Consider the following 19632-nt stretch of genomic DNA (forward strand, 5'->3'; position numbering starts at 1 on the left):
CCCTACTCGTTAACTAACAAATTATACGCCTGAATTCCACACAAATTGTTTGGGATTAAATCTTCCCAAATTGCCGATTTCTATGAGCATAATCTTAAAGAAATCCACACCAAATATAAAGGTTTCAAAACGTTTTTATTCAGGCGCAGATCTAAAACTCAGACGTCCTCGGTGGTGTCTCTGATCCACAGCTGGACGTCTGCGATGCTGGAGAACACAGCCGGCCTGATGAGGTCACAGCGCCGGCTGCCCCATGTGACCAGGCCGAACAGGAAGTACACCCCGTGCTTCTGGCACACCAGGGGGGCTCCCGCGTCTCCCTGCAGGGGGCGATAGAGAGGGGGGCGACAGAGAGAGAGAGAGGGAGGGAGGGAGGCAGAGACAGAGAGCGGCAGACAGAAATAGAGAGAAGGGTTGTTTGGTCCAAGAACATCAACACTATACAAAGGAATTTAAGATAACTTAAAAAGGTTAGAATCAAATGAAACTATGTTGGTTCTCCGTTGTCAGAAAATACCATGGCATATTACTTTTGACCACTAGATGACAGCAACAGATGTCAAATTTCAATGGATAGTTGCCAAAAAAACGTTCCACCTCTCAGCACAAAACACGTATCTTTAAGGGCTTCAAAAGGCCGCGCCAGCACACCGTGCGGTGAAAAGAGGTCTGCACAGCCCCACCTAACCCTGCAGAGGACAGTACCGCCTTACCATGCAGTAGACACCACCACCACCTTACCATGCAGTAGACAGCACCACCTTACCATGCAGGGGATGGCTGCAGCGGGGTGGGTGCAGAGATGGGTGTCTTTGATGAGGCCCCCCCCCCAGATGCTCCGGGAGGCGGTGAGGTTCACCAGGCTCACCGTGGCCTGGTGCAGCGAGTGGGGGCTCACATTGTCTGAGGGGCGGGGTTAGGGGCGGGACGTACGAGAATGGGAATTCCAAAGCATCGTACCGAAAAATTGTTGGATTAAAAAATAAATACATATTTGTAGCCCAAAAGAATAAAATAAAAATGAATGTAATTTCCAATGACTATATTATATAAGATATGCTAGAATCACTAATTAGATGAATCTACTTCATTAAACCCATTGTTTGTAAGAATACCCAATGTTTTGGTTTGTCCCCAGCCGGTGGTGACACACGTCCAGCTGTCGTCGACCTCGATGTCGTCGTCAGGGAGACAGACAGGGATGCCTGGTGGACGGCAGAGAAACACAAGGCATTGTGGGAGTTGTAGGCAGCACAGCCAAACCTTAAAAAGGTGAGCATTATGGCGCTATCCATTTATATGGTGCGCCGGTACGTGCTCGGCGTCAGTTGTTAAACTCCCAGCTACATTTCACTGAGGAACGCTCCCCTTTGGTCGGTACCACTCGCCATTCTGAAAAAAAATGTCTGCGCCCGTAAAGACATTTATTTTCTATGTATTTATACCTGTGGTCATTTTAATATCGATTTTAAATGCTCTTGATTACAATGCTACTTTATGCTGGTCACCATTTATGAATCTCTCGGCCTTGCTGTGCGTGCAATACAATGTAAAGTTGTGTTGGTTTTTCGAGCTGGTTTGCTAAAGAGGCTAATTAATATAGCTAACAATAACAATGACTAGCCAATGAGAAACGGGAACGCTGTAAGTGCTGCAAGCCAGGAAATTCGGACGTAGGTCGGACGTACCGGCATACCATACAAATGGATAGCACCATTATACCCCCAGATGCGAGTGTGATTAGCCGTTACAAACCATTTTGAAAATCAGCCTCTTCTGACATCACAAGTGGGCGTGTCCACCTAGATGTGTGACGGATAGATGAGCAACGTTTTCTACAGTCCACTGGGTAGTCTGGTTGACTGATACATCTAGCACATATCTAGCTGGTCCACTTTTTCAAAACGGCTTGTAACAGCTAATCACACTCACACCTGTTATAATATGAAACCTTTAACTCCGGTCACCTTGAAAGTCCAAGAAAATCAGACAAAATCTCCCACCACTACAAACAATAAGTAAAATTAAAATGATATCATAATAACAGTTGAAGATGAGTTACACCGCGTTCACACTATACCCGTCCGTCGGCGGATGACGGAGGGCGTGTCTGACGTTCGGGGGACGCGATCTGATTAGCCGTTGCTGCCTGAACAGTCGAACATTTCACTTTTTGACGCAGGCAACGGAACGGACCGAAACCACAGTGCATGTCGAGAGCGCCCCGTGCAAAGCCAATGAGACCGGTCGACGGACGTGTACGGTGTGAACGCGGCGCTAGCGACAGCTCTCGGCGCGGCTCACCGGAACGAGCCGGCTCGCTGAGGCGGATCAGGGCGAGGTCGTTGCTGGGGGGGAAGCTGCCGTCCTGGGCCTGCTCAAACACCTCGTCCACGGGCACGCTCTGGGACGCCATGAAGCGCAGGTCGTGGACCCCCAGCACTACCATGTCCCCCGTCCTGGAGGGAAACGAGACCGCGGACCAAGATGGGTGTTGGCTGCTGCTAGCCACATGGAAGGGCATTAGCTTGTGTTAGCCACTCGGGTGGGTATTAGCTTGTTCTCAAAACAAAAGTATTTTCTTCAAGTATAATTATTTACAATTTCAAACACAAATTATATTAACTAAAGAATCATGGACAATATGGACATCTTCTTCTTCATTAGCCACTCGGGTGGGTATTAGCTTGTGTTAGCCACTGGGGAGGGCATTAGCTTGTGTTAGCCACTGGGGAGGGTATTAGCTTGTGTTAGCCACTCGGGTGGGTATTGGCTTGTGTTAGCCACTGGGGAGGGAATTAGCATGTGTTAGCCACTGCGGAGGGTATTAGCTTGCGTTAGCCACTGGGGAGGGTATTAGACACTAGGGAGGGCACTAGCTAGTGCAAGTCCCTAGGGAGGGTACCAGCTGGTGGTAACCAATAGGGAGGGTACCAGCTGCTGGTAACCACTAGGGAGGGTACCAGCTGGTGGTAACCACTAGGGAGGGCTTTAGCTTGGGTTAGCCGCTAGGGAGGGCACTAGCTGGAATTAGCCGCTAGGGAGGGTGTTAGACACTAGGCAGGGTACTAGCTTGTCTTAGCCAACGGGGGAGGGTACTAGCCGCTAAAGAGGTTACTAGCTTGTCCTAGCCGCTAGGGAGGGTGCTAGCTTGTCTTAGCCAACGGGGGAGGATACTAGCCGCTAGGGAGGGTACTAGCTTGTTTAAGCCACAAGGCAGGGTATTAGTTGGCGTTGGCCATTAGCTGGTAGCTTTAGCCGCCGCGGTCGCATGCTACTGGCTACCGACACTCACTTAGTGTTGCAGTGGTGCGGCGCTAGCACCCAGCGCCGGTGGATCAGGGTCCCGCTGCAGTAGTGCCGGCCCTCCGACTGCAGGCTCACCTGCCAGGGCCAGGAGTAGGGGCAGGCCTCCGTGACCCCGCCCGGCCCCACCTCACCCCCCCCGTCCGCCAGGGCCTCCCCCCCGGCGGCCACCAGCGTGGCGGGGAGGGAGCCCAGGCGACAGGCAGGAGTCTGGGCCTCCCCGCAGGAGAGACCGCCGCCTGGGGAGAGGAGAGGTTAGCGTAGCCCAGCTAGCTTAAGGAGGACTGTTGAGGTTTATTAAGACCCGAGAGATTATTATTACAACCATAATTTGCCATATATTCAATTAAAGGGGACATATTACACCGCCAGGTGTACGTCTCGTCCTTTGGAGGCGACGTAAAACCGAGGTCCTGACCCACTGAGGTCATAAAAGATCCCAGGGCACTAATCGCAAAGAGTAGGGGATTCCCCCGGTGTCCTGGCTAAAACTGCCCAGCCAGGCTCATTCAATCTGGTACCCTAATCATCCTCCTGTATAATTGGCTTATTCATTAATTCCCTCACTCTCAACCTCAGGCTAGTGTGTGGTGAGCGTTCTGGCGCTGATTGGCTGGTACACACTGGTGGTGGTTAGTGAGGTTCCTCCCCTTCACTGTAAGCGCTTTGAGTTTCCATAAAAAAATGTGCTGCATAAATTCAATGTACCGCATTTTCCGCACTATAAGGCGCACCGGAGTATAAGCCGCAGCAGCTAAATTGAATCATGTGTACATATATAAGCTGCACTGGAGCCCGCCGCTTAAAGGTGGGGGGCGCGGACCGGTCATAGAGCCCATAGAGTTAAAGTTGGTAGACTGTAACCTGTAAAGTGGCCCCCTAGTGGCTGTTAGCTATAAAATTCAAAGATTAGCTGAACCGTTATATAAGCCACAGAATCGCAAAATGGGAAAAAAGGCGCGGCTTATAGTCCGAAAATTACGGTAGTAGTAGTAGTAGGATAAGCCGTTAATAGACGTTTTGAAAATCTGCCTCTAGTGACATCACAAATGGGCGCGTCCACCTAGATGTATGACGGATAGACGAGCAACGTTTGTTACAGTCCACTCGGTAGGCTGGGAGACTGATCTATCCAGCACACATCTAGGTGGACACGCCCACTTGTGGGCGTGTCCCCTTTAACATGATGTTGTCTGCACCAGCACTTGAGTAAAGGAATCAAACAAGACCCGAGACGATAAAAACGGGTGCCCCCTGGTTTTCCGATCGTTCAGGGATGCAACAGTGGTACTCACTTTTTCCGACACTTGGAGAGTCACTATAAATCATCACTCGATCACCTGCAGTTGTAACCGAAACAGGACACGGCGAAAAAGATCAACATCACATGAAATCAGACGAGATTTATGACGACATATGATAGCGCCATCGGGGGGGGGGGGGGGGGGGGGGGGGGGGGGCTACCTACTGTTCATGACGTCGGCGACCCAGGGGGCGTGGTCCTGGAGCTTGGTGTACACACCAGGCCGGTGGACCCGCCCACAGCCCACCCCCCAACTCACCAAGCCCCCCAGCTGGTACCGCTCCCCCGTGAAGCACGACAGCGGGCCCCCGGAGTCGCCCTGGGGGCCACAACACCCGGGGTTAGACGCTCGGAGAACACGGCACAAGGTGTGTACACAATAGGCATGGGCGAGTCGCGAACGATTCGGTCAGAACGAATGAATCCCGAAGGTGAACGACGAGAACTGATCCCCAAAACAAGAGAACTGATTCTTTTTTTTCTTTTTTTTTACATAAAACAAAAACTATGGTCACGTAAATAAAGGATAAAAATGAACAGAGCTTTGTCTCCCCTCGACCTTATATTGATGGGAGGAAGGGAGTATAAATCTACCCCTTACAAACAGGGAGCCACCCAATATGGACATTCTCCATTGACAATACTCTGTCAAAGCCCATCGCTTCCTCGAATCTTCCTAATCTGTAACTGGGCTATCCTAAAGTACCACGTTGTGAGGTGGTACAGCAGCAAGGACTCCTGAGAAACTTCATTCTGCTGTAGTTTTGCTGAATTAACCACATAATTATATCACAATTCTGACGTATGTTTTATTAAAATTGGCCATTTTTATAAAGTGCTATGCATTCAATGTACATTACATTTAATAAATATTCTGGCTGTCGTCCTTCTCAAACTCTCCATCCTGGGACCAAAAATACCATTTCAGTGTGTCAGTTGGAAAAAGAGTTTTCCCTTGTGTGTCCCGCCCCACTTCCCAACCAGATCCCGACCCCTACTCCCAGACCCCCCATGCTGAGGATTCCCAGCGTTCCCACCTGGCAGGCGTCGACGCCCCCCTCCGGTCTCCCGGCGCAGAACATGGTGGGCCGGATGCGGCCGCGGTAGAACTGGTTGCACTTGTCCAGCGGCAGTAGACTCACGTTGACCTCCTGGAGCCGGTTGACCCGCGGACCATCTGGGTGGGGGGGGGAGGGGACCAGGACCCAGACCGGGTCCAGGAACACGTTTAGGATCGAGGACCAGGATCGGGTCCAGGAACACATTTAGGATCGAGGACCAGGACCGGGTTCAGGAACACATTTAAAAAAGGAGGAGGAAACAGGAGCAAGACCAAGACAGGGACCAGAGCACATTTGGGAACCAGGAGGACCAGGAAAACATTTAGGAACCAGGACCAAGACAAAGACCGGTTCGAGGAACAAATTTACGAACCACAACCAAGACCGGGTCCAGGAACAGATTATAAAATCAAGCTGAACTCCAAGGCTGAAGCTCTTGGGGATCGAAAGCCAGTAATTTTTGAATACGTCAATCCGGGATCAAAATCAATTGTTGGGTTTAACTTATCTAATCATAGTGCAAATGGCTCCGAGGCGAGCCCACGACAATATTCAACAGGTGGATGAAGCCACAAGCGTTCGAGAGCAACGCCGCGTTCACACTGTACACGTCCGTGGATGGATCTCATTGACTTTGCACGGGGCGCCATCGCAATGCATTGTGGGTCGATCCGTTCCGTCGGCTGCGTTGCCTGCGTCGGAAAGTTGTGAAATGTTCAACTTTTCAGGAAAAGCTACGGATCCGTCGGCCAATCAGATCGCGTCCCCCATACGTTCAGACACGCCCTCCGTCGACGGACACGTACAGTGTGACGCCTTGTGCCCACTGCACCGTCAGCCAAAGGACTCAGAAGGCGTGGCTGACGGATGGGGGAGGTTTCCAGGGTCGTCAGAGCCCGAGTAGTGTCACAGTGCTTAAATTTGCACACGTGATCTGATTGGATGACGGATCCGTCGCTGCTGAAAAAGTTGAACATGTTTCAACTTTTTGACGGAGCCTTCAGCGCACGGACCCACAATGCATTGCGCGTCCGTCCCCATTCAAAGTCAACGGGGATCAGTCAACGGACGGAGGCAGTGGGCACGAGGCGTGAGCGCGGCGGCGTTAGCCACTTCTCGGGGACGGAGTGAGACGGTGTGGGTACGTTACTCTCTCGGGTGGAGCCCCAGCCGGTGACGGAGCAGCTCATGGCGGGCCGCAGGGCGTCCATCCAGATCTCGATGGGCCCGACGTGCTCGTCGTACAGCAGGGGCGTCTGGAGCTTCAGCAGAGCCACGTCAAACTCCTTGGTGCGGCGGCTGTAACCCTGGTGGGTCACGATCCTGGACACGCGCACTAGCTAGGGCGTCGGATACAAACGAGAAATCTTTACGTTTAAGAGTAAGTTTAGGCCGGTAGGAGCGCCTCAAGGTGTTTAACGGATCACTAAAAGATCACTACACTGATTCGTTAACCTCATTGCGCAATTGCCCAAGTCATATTTTGGCCAAATTGTGATATCTAACCTAACTCTACCCTCCTAATGCTGCTGAATCACTGTGCGTCATTGGCTATATCCTAAGCCAATCAGAGAGCCTGTTACATTCCAAGATCGCCCTCTTCCCAAGTCATCTATTTTACTGAGGCAACTATTGACGTTAATTACAAGATGAAGCTTAAAATATGAGTCAGGCGATCATGCTATGAGGCTAACGGTATGTAGCATGTACAGTTGCAAACACAAAGATGTGCGTATTCGTCACCTGTTGAAAGGCCTCGTTCGGGTTCCCCAGGTCATGTTTTCCTGCCATCACCATCCAAGAAGAGGCGGTCTTAAACCTGTGAAAACACAAACAAGCACAAACAAAAACCCTATTTTAGTTCGGCTTTAAGTAACCTCTCCACATTTTGTGTAAAGAACCAGGACGTTTTTGCATTGATTCGACATGTCATTGTTTTGACAGTTCTTGCCGGAATCAGAAGGAAGCCTTATTTAGTGACATGTTTACCTCTGAAAACAGTGCGCCGCGGTGATGACCCACGAGGGGGCGATGATGGCGCCTCCACACGCCGGCATGGTGGCGTACCGCAGGGAAACCTGCCACGGCCATGAGTGGGCCCACGCCTCCTTCCCACCGATGATCCTCGTCTCGATCTCCAGCTCGGGGGTGAAGGTGCGAATCCCCGTCAATGCTGATGATCGCAAAGTTCACGTTCATGCGGAGTGAACCTTGTTAGGGCTGAAACTCGAACAGACGGGAATAACGCGTAGGACCTACCGTAGTGTTCTTCATCATGCTCTGTTTGATTGGTGTGGTTGCTGCCTTCTGAAAGTCACGTTGTCAAGAGGTAGAAGATTGATCAGGTCACAAGCTACTCGGTAATGCGTATTGACTCCTACGGACCGGTAATGACAGAGGGTCACGTTTACGTTAACACAATGGAAGATTGATTCATTCGGAAATGCAACCAGTAGGTCTTATTGAAAATGACTAGGAGACCACATTTCTGTAAGTCAAAATGTAACATTACCGGTGCGAATTCCCCTCAGTGTAAGTGAGAGGAGAAATAAAGGAATGACAGACATCAGGACCGGTGTTCAGTTGTTCCTCAAAACACTGCGTCTGAAACCCTCCTCAACGTGAGTGGTGCGCACGTTACTTCTTAATCAGTCAAAACACCTGGCGCCCGCTTTTAGTCTTAAGCGCGAAGACGTGCACATAGCGACGTCTAGTGGCCTTATCCTGTTACAACACACTCTTTGCTGTCGCGTTTGCTTGAGAGTTGCATTTGATGTTGTATACGTAAAAAAGCTTGCTTATTATTGAAAAATGTATGGATGTGATATCATAAAAAAATCTCATGAATAACAATAGCCTTGTTGGATTGCAATAATAATATATTTTAATTCAGGAGGCACATATCAAGTTTCTAAAAATCACAAAGTGTTAAAAAGTTTTAAAAAAGTAGGAAAACATTTGAAATATGAATGATGCATCTATGGATAGAAAAGTTGTCGGTACATCTTGTTGGAGTTGAGATACATCTCAAAGAATTGTCCTTCAAAGTAAAGGCGCTGATATTACCTTCATCATTCAAAGATTGTCTTTTTTCTTACGGACATTGTAGCAAAGATGTGCCAGTACAAGAAAAAATGGCAGTTAAAAATAAAAATAAAAACATATTCAGGTAATGAAAGATACTAAACGTTAAGAAGGTCACATGACCAAACATCACGCTGTATATTTACTCAAAGTGCAGTGATCTGAGATACAAGAAAATTCAGTTCAGGAGTTTAAATTCGATTTGGAGCGGTAGGCTAATATAGGCCAGCCTGGAAATCCAGTCCCACATCTAGAAAGTTGAGGGTCTGGCAACGAGTAATGAAAATGGCCCAACTCGAGGGGCGGCACCAAGCATGCATGAAAATATCACTGTACGCAATTGGATCACACTATGACCATTCAAAAGAATACAAGGGGTGACGTATCCAGACCAGCAGAGCTAACCAATAGATAAGACTCTTGCCGCATCCGGTCGGTAAAACAGCAACGCTTTGGCCCGCCTAATATGAGACACACCGATGTGATCGGTTAATGTTCGGATCCAGGGGAATCGGGGACTGCGTATATTGCCCGTACCCAGAGTGACTCGCTGAGCAAATTCAAATTGTGCTCTCGCGAGAACTCCGGATTTCCAGGGTAAATATAGGCCACATTCTTAGTACAATCACACATTGACTTTTCATTTCCCGCTTATTTTTGCACGATTCATAATCATAATTCTTCCCAATGCCAAAATGAAAAACGATAAATACCATTCCTCAAAAAACGTATCCGAAAATACTTTAATACAGAAACAAAGTAGAGAAAAACTAAACCCTAACAACACAGTGCTATCATCAGCTATAACACCACACATCGTGAACGACAAAAGCACAGGGTGACACTCCATTCCGAGCGAGCCATCGGGGAGAGTCGGAGGGGGGGGGGCTCCGCGTGCGTTGTGTCAGGTGACCAGGCTGGCGCCCCCGTCTGTCGGCGTGAGGAACTGCACCTTGGGGATGGCGAGGGCCGTGTTGTTCCTGCGCACGTTGCCGCTGCCGGCGGCGCCCTGGCGCATGGAGTTGTTGCGGCGCATGGAGTTGCGCTTGCGCAGGGAGTTCTGGTGCGACAGCTCGCTCTTCTGCAGCGTCTGGATGAGGATGGACGGCTTCTCGTCCAGCTCTCTGGCGCTGCAGCGCGGCGTCGCCACCTGGTGGCGGACGGACCGCACTGCGCGTTAGCATTGGGCTAGCATCGGTTTGGATTGTTTTGGATAAATTATGATATACACAATATATATTTTTTGGATTCGATGATTTATGGAAAATAACGCGCACATCAACTCAAATTCGTAGTTCTGTTGATTAGCATTGGCGAGCTACGTATGCTATATGATTGAGATGACTTTAGGAATTTGTTCTCCATCCACAACCAGCATAACCTTATTAGCAGGGATTAAGATCATTAAAAAGAATTATGAATCAAAAACTAAAAGTATACAATCTAGTAGGTAAGAAAGTATAACTGAAGTAAGAAAGTACAAAGTACAAATAAGGTATTTCTTACGATTATCCCTCACATCAAATACGTAAACAACATTACAACTACAAGTATCCCGTATCAAAAGTATGACAGCCAGCTCGTCGGGAGCAGTCGGGGCAATTACTACTACTACTACTACCTTGACGGTGTTGCCGAACTTGGAGTAGTCCACGGAGTAGACGCCCTCCTCCTCGTTGACGATGGGCACAAAGCGGTGGCCCCACTGGATCTCGTCCGAGATGTAGGAGGTGCGGGCCTGCGTGGTGATGCCCGTGGTCTCCACCACGCCCTCCAGGATCACGATCACCTCCAGGTCGCTGCACTGCAGCTCCATGGCCGACAGGTCGTACAGCGGGCTGGGGGGAGGGGGGGGGGGGGTAGAGAGAGGGGGGGAGGGGGGAGGGAGAGGTGTAAGCTCCAACCGCTTTTCACATTTTTTGGTTTCGTATGTTTTGTATTTTACGTGTTTTTTTTGTCTTAGCTAATTTTTCGTGCGTTTGCGTCGACGCGTAAACTCTTGTCTTTAATTGATTTGGTTTCATAATGGTTCATTGTTTCACCTCAAGTCCTTAAGGTAGAGTGTCTATCATTTTGTGGCATTTAGCGAGACGGACTTGGCGGAATTAGAATATAAATGATATATATAATTTAAAAGTGATATACATTTATATATATATACAAATGAAAATATGTGTATACCTGTGTGTCCGGGTTTGTGTACTTTTATGTGTGCGTGAGCCTGCTTGCGTGGGTGCGTATGTTCCCGGTGTGTGCGTGCGTGCGTGCGTGCGTGCTCGGCGCGGACCTGTTCTTGTCGATGGTGTGCCAGATGATGAGTGGCGCCAGCAGGAAGAGGGTGTTGCTGGCCAGCGCGCTCTCCGTCTGCAGGTCGATCTGGTGGATGGGGATCACCTCTCCCTCGGGGGTGGTGGTCTTCTTCACCACCTGGGGGCGGGCGGGGGGGGGGGGGGCACAGGACCGGGACAGCAGTGCATTAGGCTTTAGGACCACCAGTGGAGGGCCCAACATTCACCATCGGTAATGGACTGCATTTATTCGGCGCGTTTTCTAACCAGTGGCCAATCGAAGCGCTGTACAATATCGCCTGACATTCACCCATTCATGCACACATTCACACACCGGCGACGGAGGTGACAACCACGCAGGGCGACGGCCGGCTCGACGGGAGTAATCAGGGGGAGGCGTCTCGCTCAGGGACACCTCGACAGTCTAGGAGGAGCCGGGGATCGAACCAGCAACCTTACGGTTACCAACCTACTAGTCTGGCTGAACGCAAGTGGACAGCGTCTATTGCCTAGCGTCGGATTTCACGGCTACTCCTCCCCTTCCGGTTGCTGGCATTTCCCCCCCGGCACTATTTTGCATGGACACCACTGCTGCTTCCCGGGTTTAGCCCCGCCCCTAGACGATTGTGATTGGTTTAAAGAAATAAAAACAGGCCCGCCCAGTTTCCCCACGGATAGACGGCTCGAGGTAGTGTAGTTCCAGACCACACTACCTCGAGACTACCAACCTACCGACTGACCCGTTGATTTGGTTCAGTAAAATAACCAAAACATTCTCATTGCAGTGTCAAAAGACAGACGACAAATTGTACATCTTCTATTGATATTGTTTATCAATGCAGTCAAACATTGGTATGAGAGATCAATAGTTATTAAGCCGACAAGGCATGGAGGCATGAATTAAAACACCTTTACAGAAACCCCTGTAGTTTGTGTTTTGGACACAAGGGGGGGGTGTAGGTTACCAGCGATTTTAGTTCAATTCCACCTGCGTTAATTAACTCATTCAACTCACCTGTGTAGTGTGTACTTCAGTTCTCAGTTTTTCTCTTTTAAAGGGGACATGTTATACCACCAGGTGTGAGTGTGATTAGCCTTACAATCCGTTTTGAAAATGTGCCCCATATGACATCACTAGTGGGCGTGTCCACCTAGATCTGTGCTGGATAGGTGAGCAACATCATATGGGGCAGATTTTCGAAACGGCTGGTAAGGCTAATCGCGCTCACACCTGGTGGTGTGATATGTCCCCTTTAAGTTGAAACTGGTTTCCTCCAGTTTGTAGGACGGCCTATGTCCCATCTCTGCCTTAAGTCTAGGATCTTACTTCAACCAATCACAGCAGAGCACCGCGGAAGGGGGCGGGGCGTACCTGCAGGCGCAAGGCGGCCCCCTAACGACGACCAATCACAGCAGAGCACCGCAGGAGGGGGCGGGGCGTACCTGCAGCCGCACGGCGGCCCCTAACGACCAATCACAGCAGAGCACCGCGGGAGGGGGCGGGGCGTACCTGCAGGCGCACGGCGGCTCCTATGATCATGCTCTTGCGGAGGTCCCCGATGCGCGTCATGAAGCAGAGCCGGTTGTTCCTCACGGCGATGACGGCGTGCCGGCTGAAGATCAGCGTCTCGGCGCGCCGGTTGGACTGCGCCGTCTTCATGAAGATGCAGCCTGGAGACACGGGGGGGGGTAGGGGGGGGGGGGAACATGGACGGCTTTAGTAGGGCTGGCCGATTTTGGAAAAAATCATAATGATGATTATTATAATAATCATGATGATTATTTTGGTCAGTATCGATATCACGATTATTCAAACGATTTTTTCTTTTGAGATTGAAAAGACTCGACGCAGTATTCTGCGTTTCTCTCCAAAAAAAAAAACACTTTGTAACTTAAATGGTCGACTAGAAAATGTTCAAATAGAAAATAATGTACTAATATGCATCCAGCTGCTATCTATATCCATCCAGGATGGATACCGATAAAGATCAGGGTATAGAGAGCTCCCTCATACTCTGTCACAACTGTTTTTCTGTATGCGTTGTTACACGATGCGTCGTGTGGTTGCTATCAGTAACGCCAAGTGGCCCCCTAGTGGACACTAAAGACATTTTCTTTTCTGTTTTGTGTACTTTGTACGAGGATTGATCAATGGATGTCGAACAGCTTTAAATTGGCCCATATTAAACTAATGGGGGTGCTGGTAAGTGCGTTTGTCTCCCAGTGAAGAGGTTCTGGGTTCGAATCCCAGTGTCTGTAGTCTACCAGTAGATGATTCTAAAGTTTAGACTCATAATGATACCTGCTTCATAATTAAATTAATTCATTGAAGAGATTCAAATGAGACAGTCAACCAAATAGTAAGGATTTGTTTTCCGATTAAAAGTAGTGATACACACTACTCTCACACTGTAACTATTCTCTTTGAATAGGAGTCCCCTTTGAAAGGATAAGCACATTGTTGTGTTATTGGTTATTATGTCTATGTAGAAATGTTTTGTCTCAAACTGTTCAACTGTAGAAATGCTTTTCACAATACCATTAAACTCCTTTGAGTGAAACGCAAAATTAGACAAGTAAATCTATAAAACAGTGCCAAAACGTTCAATATTTTCTATTAATTAATGCATATAAATGGCCCAGTAGGCTACAAATTTGCAGAAGAGCGAAAAGAAGGAAACGGCCTCTAGATAGCAATGGGGGTCCCCATCTCCCGCGACCCTCTCTCCACCCTCTCCTTCCCTACCCAGCATGATGGCGTTGATGATGAGCCCCACGATGTTCTGGATGATGAGCACCGCGATGGCCGTGCCGCACTCCTCGGTGATCATGCGGCCCCCGAAGCCGATGGTCACCTGCACCTCGATGGAGAACAGAAAGGCCGAGGAGAACGACCTGGGGGCGGGAGAGGCCGAAAGAGGGGGGCAAGAGAGACTCAGAGAATGGATTCACTTTAATATATCGAAAGTTAGAGATCAACTTATGTTATCGATATCGAACTCCACATAAAATAAAAAACATGTTTAAGGAATTCTCTGTGTTTTCCAACGCTCCCCACTGCCAGGGGTTTACCCAGACCAGTCCTCCAGCGGTGAGGGGTAAACTAGTTTATTGACTCACTTGACGTTAGTGACGCACTCGGTCCGGTTCGCACGGTCCTGGTTCAGATCCCCGTGGCCGAACGCCACCAGCCACCAGGTCATGGCGAACAGCAGCCAGCTGCTCACGAACGTGGTGGTGAAGATCACCAGGGTGAAGCGCCATTTCAGGTCCACCAGGGTGGTAAACACGTCCTGCAGGAAGCGGCCCTGCTCGCGGATGTTCTTGTGCGCCAAGTTGCAGGAGCCGTTCTTGGCGATGAAGCGGGCTTTGTTCACCCGGTCCCTGAACACCGGCTTGCGGGGCATCCGAGAGGCGAGCCCCGGTAGTCCGAACTCCTCCGGGATGATGCTTTTTCGGGCCAACATCTTGAGTCTGGACTCGACGTCCCTAAATCCCTTTCACCTCGTAGGGCCACCTGATGCGGAGTCCAAAAAGACGGCCGAGTCCCAAAAACACTCGCGACGCTCTCACCTGCACCCATAAAGCACTAAATGATGAAATAATCCGCATTTCAGAGACATGTTCTGCAATCTCTCATCGCATTAGGGTAGTGACTGTCTGAAAAAATGAAAAAAACGGCGAGGCTCTCCGAAAGAAAACTTCGACGCACCAGCTCCTCTTCCACCATAAAGTTGCTCCCGAGTTCAGTGGAGTTTCCAGGGCGCCCTCGACCCCACGGCGGGGCTGACGGAGGCGGGATGACGGAGGAGCATGGGCGGTGTGGCTCTGGGCTGCTCCGACCTCACTTTATCAATATTGTTTCTGGAGATTGTAGGTGTTTTTTGTTGTGTTTGCTTGCGTTGGAATATAATAAAAGGTAAAAATGAAGCGTGTATCATAAATTAACGGAATTATACAACAATTTTGTTGGCGTAGGCTGTATAAATAACTACGTGGTTTTTTTTAGGAGTTTCCAAACTTGGCTGCGTTTAAAGGCGCGCATCCGTGACTTGTGTGGAGATGTGGTCTGTAGGTGGCGCTGTTTCATCACTTATGGTGTTTGTGCGTAAAGCGTCTGCATGGTGAAAGCCCACCAAACGGACCACCCGCTGGCTCTTCATCATAGAAGTTTTGGGTTGGATTTTATATTTGAGAAAGAAAAATTAACTCCCAAAATCAATGCTTTTCATTCAATGAAAAGAGGCACACTATGTTTGAATGTGATAATCGAATAATGTATATTTACACATATAAATACATATATGTATATAGATAACAACAAAGAAATGAAGAGAAGTTAGAAACTGACTGTTTGTAAATCATTTAATAGTTTTAACAGTCAACGGCTCTTTTGAAAAACAAATTAATCTTATAAATATCAAAGTTGTGACACACTATATATGCATAGTTGTATGTGTTGGGGTGATTGCATGATGAGGGGGTATCTAGGCATACATGCAAGGCTGTGGTTCGGGTGGTAGGGCTATACTGACAATCATTCCCGCCCCGGATACTGATAGGATTAGTGTTAGCGTGTAGAATACTATAATAAAGGCCATTAATACATTTATGTCAATGGCTTCTTGTCCGATGTTAGACTACTACGAACATTGTACTGTGATTAACAACTTTACAAAAGGGCGAGGAAAAGTCCCAGAATCAAAAGCGTGTGTGTAAAGTCGTTTGATCTTCTCTTTGCTGCCAATCGCACAACGAAGAGTTAGCGCTGATCAAGAGACGACCTCGAAATAGGTAGGAGGGGGAGGGATTCAAGGAGATAGATATCGATAAAGATCAGGGTAGGGAGAGCCCTCTCATACACCGACACAACTGAGGAACAACATGAACTCGGTAAAAATATCATCCCGGGTTTATATCTGTGGAGGAGATCGGATGAGAAGAGATCCATCACCTGTCACCGGGCTGTCAGAGACACTGAAGTAGTATGAGTAGTATTCTGTCTCTCTTCCTCTGGGTTAGTCATTCTTTGCTTTGCTCTTTGCTCGGAGGACAGGGTGGAGGGCAGCCGGCCAATAACAAGACACATTTGGCAGGGAGATGTGATCCCATCGCCAAACACACACACACACACACACACACAGACGCACGCACACAGTCGCACAGTCACGTACAAACAACAGAGAATGGGACATGGTATCAAACACTTCTAGACATGATTCTGAGAAATATATCGAAAGAAAATGTGTTCTTATACAGAGGAATACACAGACAAAAACATCCACAGACACGTGCAGACACACACAAAATCACGCAGGAGCAGAAAAACACACAGACACACACACACACACACAGACACACACACAGACACACACAAACACAAATGCAGGTGAAACAAATATGACAGAGGAAATTTTAAAAAGGTCACAAAAACAACTAAAACCAATAACATAGTAATGCAGTTGTTGGTTTATCTCCATTGTACCTAACATCTGCTTTCACACACTTCAGGGCAGAACACATGGGACAAAAGCGGTTTCCTCGAAGAACCCAATCATACCTCAAGCTGAAACATCTGACACCATTTCGAATATAAAAACAAACCATACAGTTTAGAAGTCGTCTGTAAAAAATACAAATCCAGTCCCACACTTTGATACGCACTCCTCTGAGCCCGGGGCGTGTCTCAGACGCGAGGAGGCAGGGACGGAGGGTCCCTCGCTGGCTAGCGTTACTTCCGTTGCCAGACGTCCCTGTGCTGGATACCGTCCACTGAGAGTCTGCTCTGATGATCAGACCTGACGTCCAAAACCCAGGAGAATGAACAACAAGCAGGCGAGAGAGGGATATACCGGTGCTGCAGTCTGAAGGTCTTCACGTTTTTACTCCAAGGCCCCATAGACCATTTATGATTATATTATATTATTGTTACGGTATAAATGTGAGATTCCTGTAGTTTAAGTATCTGGAAGAGCCTATATAGTACACCAGGTGTGATGTTGAATTGCTGTTTAAAAGCCATTTCAAGACCGTCCCTGTAGCAACATCACATGGGGTTGAGAGTTAATAAACTGCTCTATAAAAAAGCGAGTACAAATTCATAATAAAAAGCCGATATAGAAACATACTCACACACTGGGTTGTTGTCAAGATATGGCTTGTTTTGTCCCCTGACCAGAGCACTGAAAGTTTAAAGCTTCTATGCGCTATAAGGACCATAATAACAATGTGATCTGAGACTCAAAAGGAGCTTTATCAAACACAAGACTAATTATCCCTCCCCATGTAAAACAAAACAAAAAAAAAATCTTGCCACTGAACCAACAGATCAACAATCGTCAAACACTTTAAGTATATGTACAGATATGAAGACACAAAAAAGAAAAAAAGGGTTATAATGACTCTATAGAAGTACAGGTGTATATAAAATAATGGTATCTCGGGAGGGGTGGATAGCTAGTACCCAGGGTCCCAGAGAAGTTGGGTTTCAGCAACGCACAAAGGCAGACAGACAGGGGGGGTCCACCGGCTCTCACAGGAGTCTCTGGCGTGGTACCCTACAGTGTTCGCACTAGACAGGCCACAGAAACAAAAAACAAGTGCTGAGCTAACGGCTAGCATTGATGCTAGCCTAGCGCCACTTCTGCTGTAGCAGGAAGAGCTGTACATTAATTATGGAAAGCTATAAAGAATAAGGTTATTGGTGTAGAAATAATATGTTGCTATACTGTTAGTCCCTGTGAACCGTGAATAAGGGTGTTTTTGACATCTGTTCAGTTCATTGGACTCAACACAAAGTTCTGTACTAGTTATGTTCATTCGTGTTGAAACATGTTTAAAATTAAATACACAACGGGCCAAGGACTAAATTCACGTCATTCAAATCCTTATCAAGAGGTTTTGTTTTTGGTTTGAGAGGTTGAAGTTGCGGTTTCAATCGGTCAATAATCAATACAACCCTGACATATTCCTACACGCCAAAACTAGGAGGAACATTCCAGTTTCAGGAAATAAAAGCCATCCCTAATGTTTTGATTTAGTTCATTAGCGTTTTCTAATTTATAATTTCGAAAAATGCCAAAGTGCTTGTGGGGCATGTGGGACTTGAATTTTCTGAAGCAGGAAGTTCTCATCTTGGACCAAAACCAGGACTTTGAAGACTAGTTGACTCCGTGGCCTGTGACACACCGTGATTTTAAGCGTGACACAAACGTGTTGAAAAGAGGCTATATGATCTGACATGACACATAAAAAAAGGTTAATACTTTATAAGTCGATATATAAAACGTTCAAACCCCAAAAAATACTTCAACGAATCAATCAACCGATTCCTTGAACTAACAATTAACAGTGAATGGATTAATAAACCAATCAGTGCATTCATCAATCATTTTTTTTCCTTTGACGCATCCTTTGACAATTACACATCAAATCAAAGACATCAATAAATCAATAAAAAAAAAACTCAATAAAAAAATAAGTTGAGGGTCCGGGCACCGAATTCCCTGGTGGGCTTCGAGGCTGAACGTCGGGTTCCATCTCCGGGGCGATGAACCGCAGACGTCGGGGAGGGAGGGGGGCTAACCCAACGACCGGCTCGACTGTTCTGTTCGACCCAAACCGGCCGTCCCGGACGGGATCCAACAAACTCGGGAAACACGTTAAGGATCCACGCGGACGCGAGCGTCCGTCGACGGTCGACGCCGTGTTGTGCGTTAAATGTACCGTAGACCGGTACGTTCGGAGGATTTTTCCGTTCCTACATGTCGGCGCGGACGAAGGAGGCGAACATGCTGTCCTCTTGCAACAGCAGGGTCTCGGGTTTGTCGTACTCCAGGATGTTCCCCCTCTTCATCACGATGACCAGGTCGGCCTCAAGGATGGTGTGGACGCGGTGCTGCACACACACACACACACACACACACACACACACACACACACACACACACACACACACACACACACACACACACACACACACACACACACACACACACACACACACACACAAAGGCACACACACACATACACACACGGGTACACACACGCAAAAGCACACACATACACACGGAGACACATTCACACATGGGTACACAGGCATGGTCACACACACGCATGGGCACACACGCACGCATACAGGGACAGGCATACACGCGCACACACACAAAACATCAACACGCACACAAACACACATAGGAAGAAGAATAATTAATGTGTACAGGCGGGTTTTTTCAAAGACGATATGACGTTTTTGACAAGATTTGAACGACATTCAACAGACATGATACGGCAGTCATTCAAAGAAGAACAACATGCAGGATTGTTTCCTTGAGTCTCTAAATTGATGGAATTAAACTCTTACGCATTAAAACTCTGACGCATCCTCATGTTCAAGCCCTGAAACTTCAGCCATTTCGCTTCTCACAAACCCACAAACTTTTAAAACGTAAAATCGGTATTGCCGATGCGTCGCTGAATTAACCACCACAGTAGACCATGCAATGTAGCGCTGAACACCAGAGCCTAAGAGATAGTCCGGACTAGTGCGGTCTGCTCTGGTCTGGTCTGCTCTGGTCTGCTCTGGTTTAGA

At 48.1% G+C, this 19632-nt stretch overlaps 3 protein-coding genes across 5 annotated transcripts in view; all 3 read right to left on the bottom strand.

The window, feature by feature from the left end:
- Nucleotides 1-116: 116 nt before the first annotated feature.
- On the bottom strand, nucleotides 117-8358 carry ovch1 (ovochymase 1). Of its 3 annotated transcripts, none has more exons than XM_030354798.1 (13): nucleotides 8183-8358; nucleotides 7930-7974; nucleotides 7660-7843; nucleotides 7414-7489; nucleotides 6821-7010; nucleotides 5647-5786; nucleotides 4775-4928; nucleotides 4602-4646; nucleotides 3296-3545; nucleotides 2305-2459; nucleotides 1116-1205; nucleotides 767-903; nucleotides 117-320 (listed from the first exon to the last, which is right to left on the bottom strand). In XM_030354798.1, exons 1-13 carry the CDS (start codon nucleotides 8235-8237, stop codon nucleotides 159-161), a joined length of 1683 nt encoding a protein of 560 aa, XP_030210658.1. In that variant the 5' UTR covers nucleotides 8238-8358; the 3' UTR covers nucleotides 117-158. The 3 variants fall into 3 exon arrangements, with proteins under 3 accessions (XP_030210658.1, XP_030210657.1, XP_030210659.1); XM_030354797.1 differs by having other exon boundaries at nucleotides 7930-7977; nucleotides 8183-8356; XM_030354799.1 differs by having other exon boundaries at nucleotides 7930-8047; nucleotides 8183-8356.
- Nucleotides 8359-9469: 1111 nt separating this feature from the next.
- Nucleotides 9470-14984, bottom strand: kcnj8 (potassium inwardly rectifying channel subfamily J member 8). Its single transcript, XM_030354800.1, has 6 exons — nucleotides 14163-14984; nucleotides 13789-13937; nucleotides 12553-12713; nucleotides 11042-11181; nucleotides 10376-10592; nucleotides 9470-9904 (listed from the first exon to the last, which is right to left on the bottom strand). Exons 1-6 carry the CDS (start codon nucleotides 14507-14509, stop codon nucleotides 9659-9661), a joined length of 1260 nt encoding a protein of 419 aa, XP_030210660.1. The 5' UTR covers nucleotides 14510-14984; the 3' UTR covers nucleotides 9470-9658.
- Nucleotides 14985-15393: 409 nt separating this feature from the next.
- Nucleotides 15394-19632, bottom strand: part of abcc9 (ATP-binding cassette, sub-family C (CFTR/MRP), member 9) — a 59329-nt gene continuing 55090 nt past the window's right edge. Inside the window, 1 exon segment of the mRNA XM_030353487.1 lies at nucleotides 15394-18939. Coding sequence (XP_030209347.1) covers nucleotides 18802-18939 — 138 coding nt within the window. The 3' untranslated portion in view covers nucleotides 15394-18801.

The sequence above is a fragment of the Gadus morhua genome, chromosome 4 (assembly GCF_902167405.1).
Source record: "Gadus morhua chromosome 4, gadMor3.0, whole genome shotgun sequence".
NCBI classification, from domain to species: Eukaryota; Metazoa; Chordata; class Actinopteri; order Gadiformes; family Gadidae; genus Gadus; species Gadus morhua.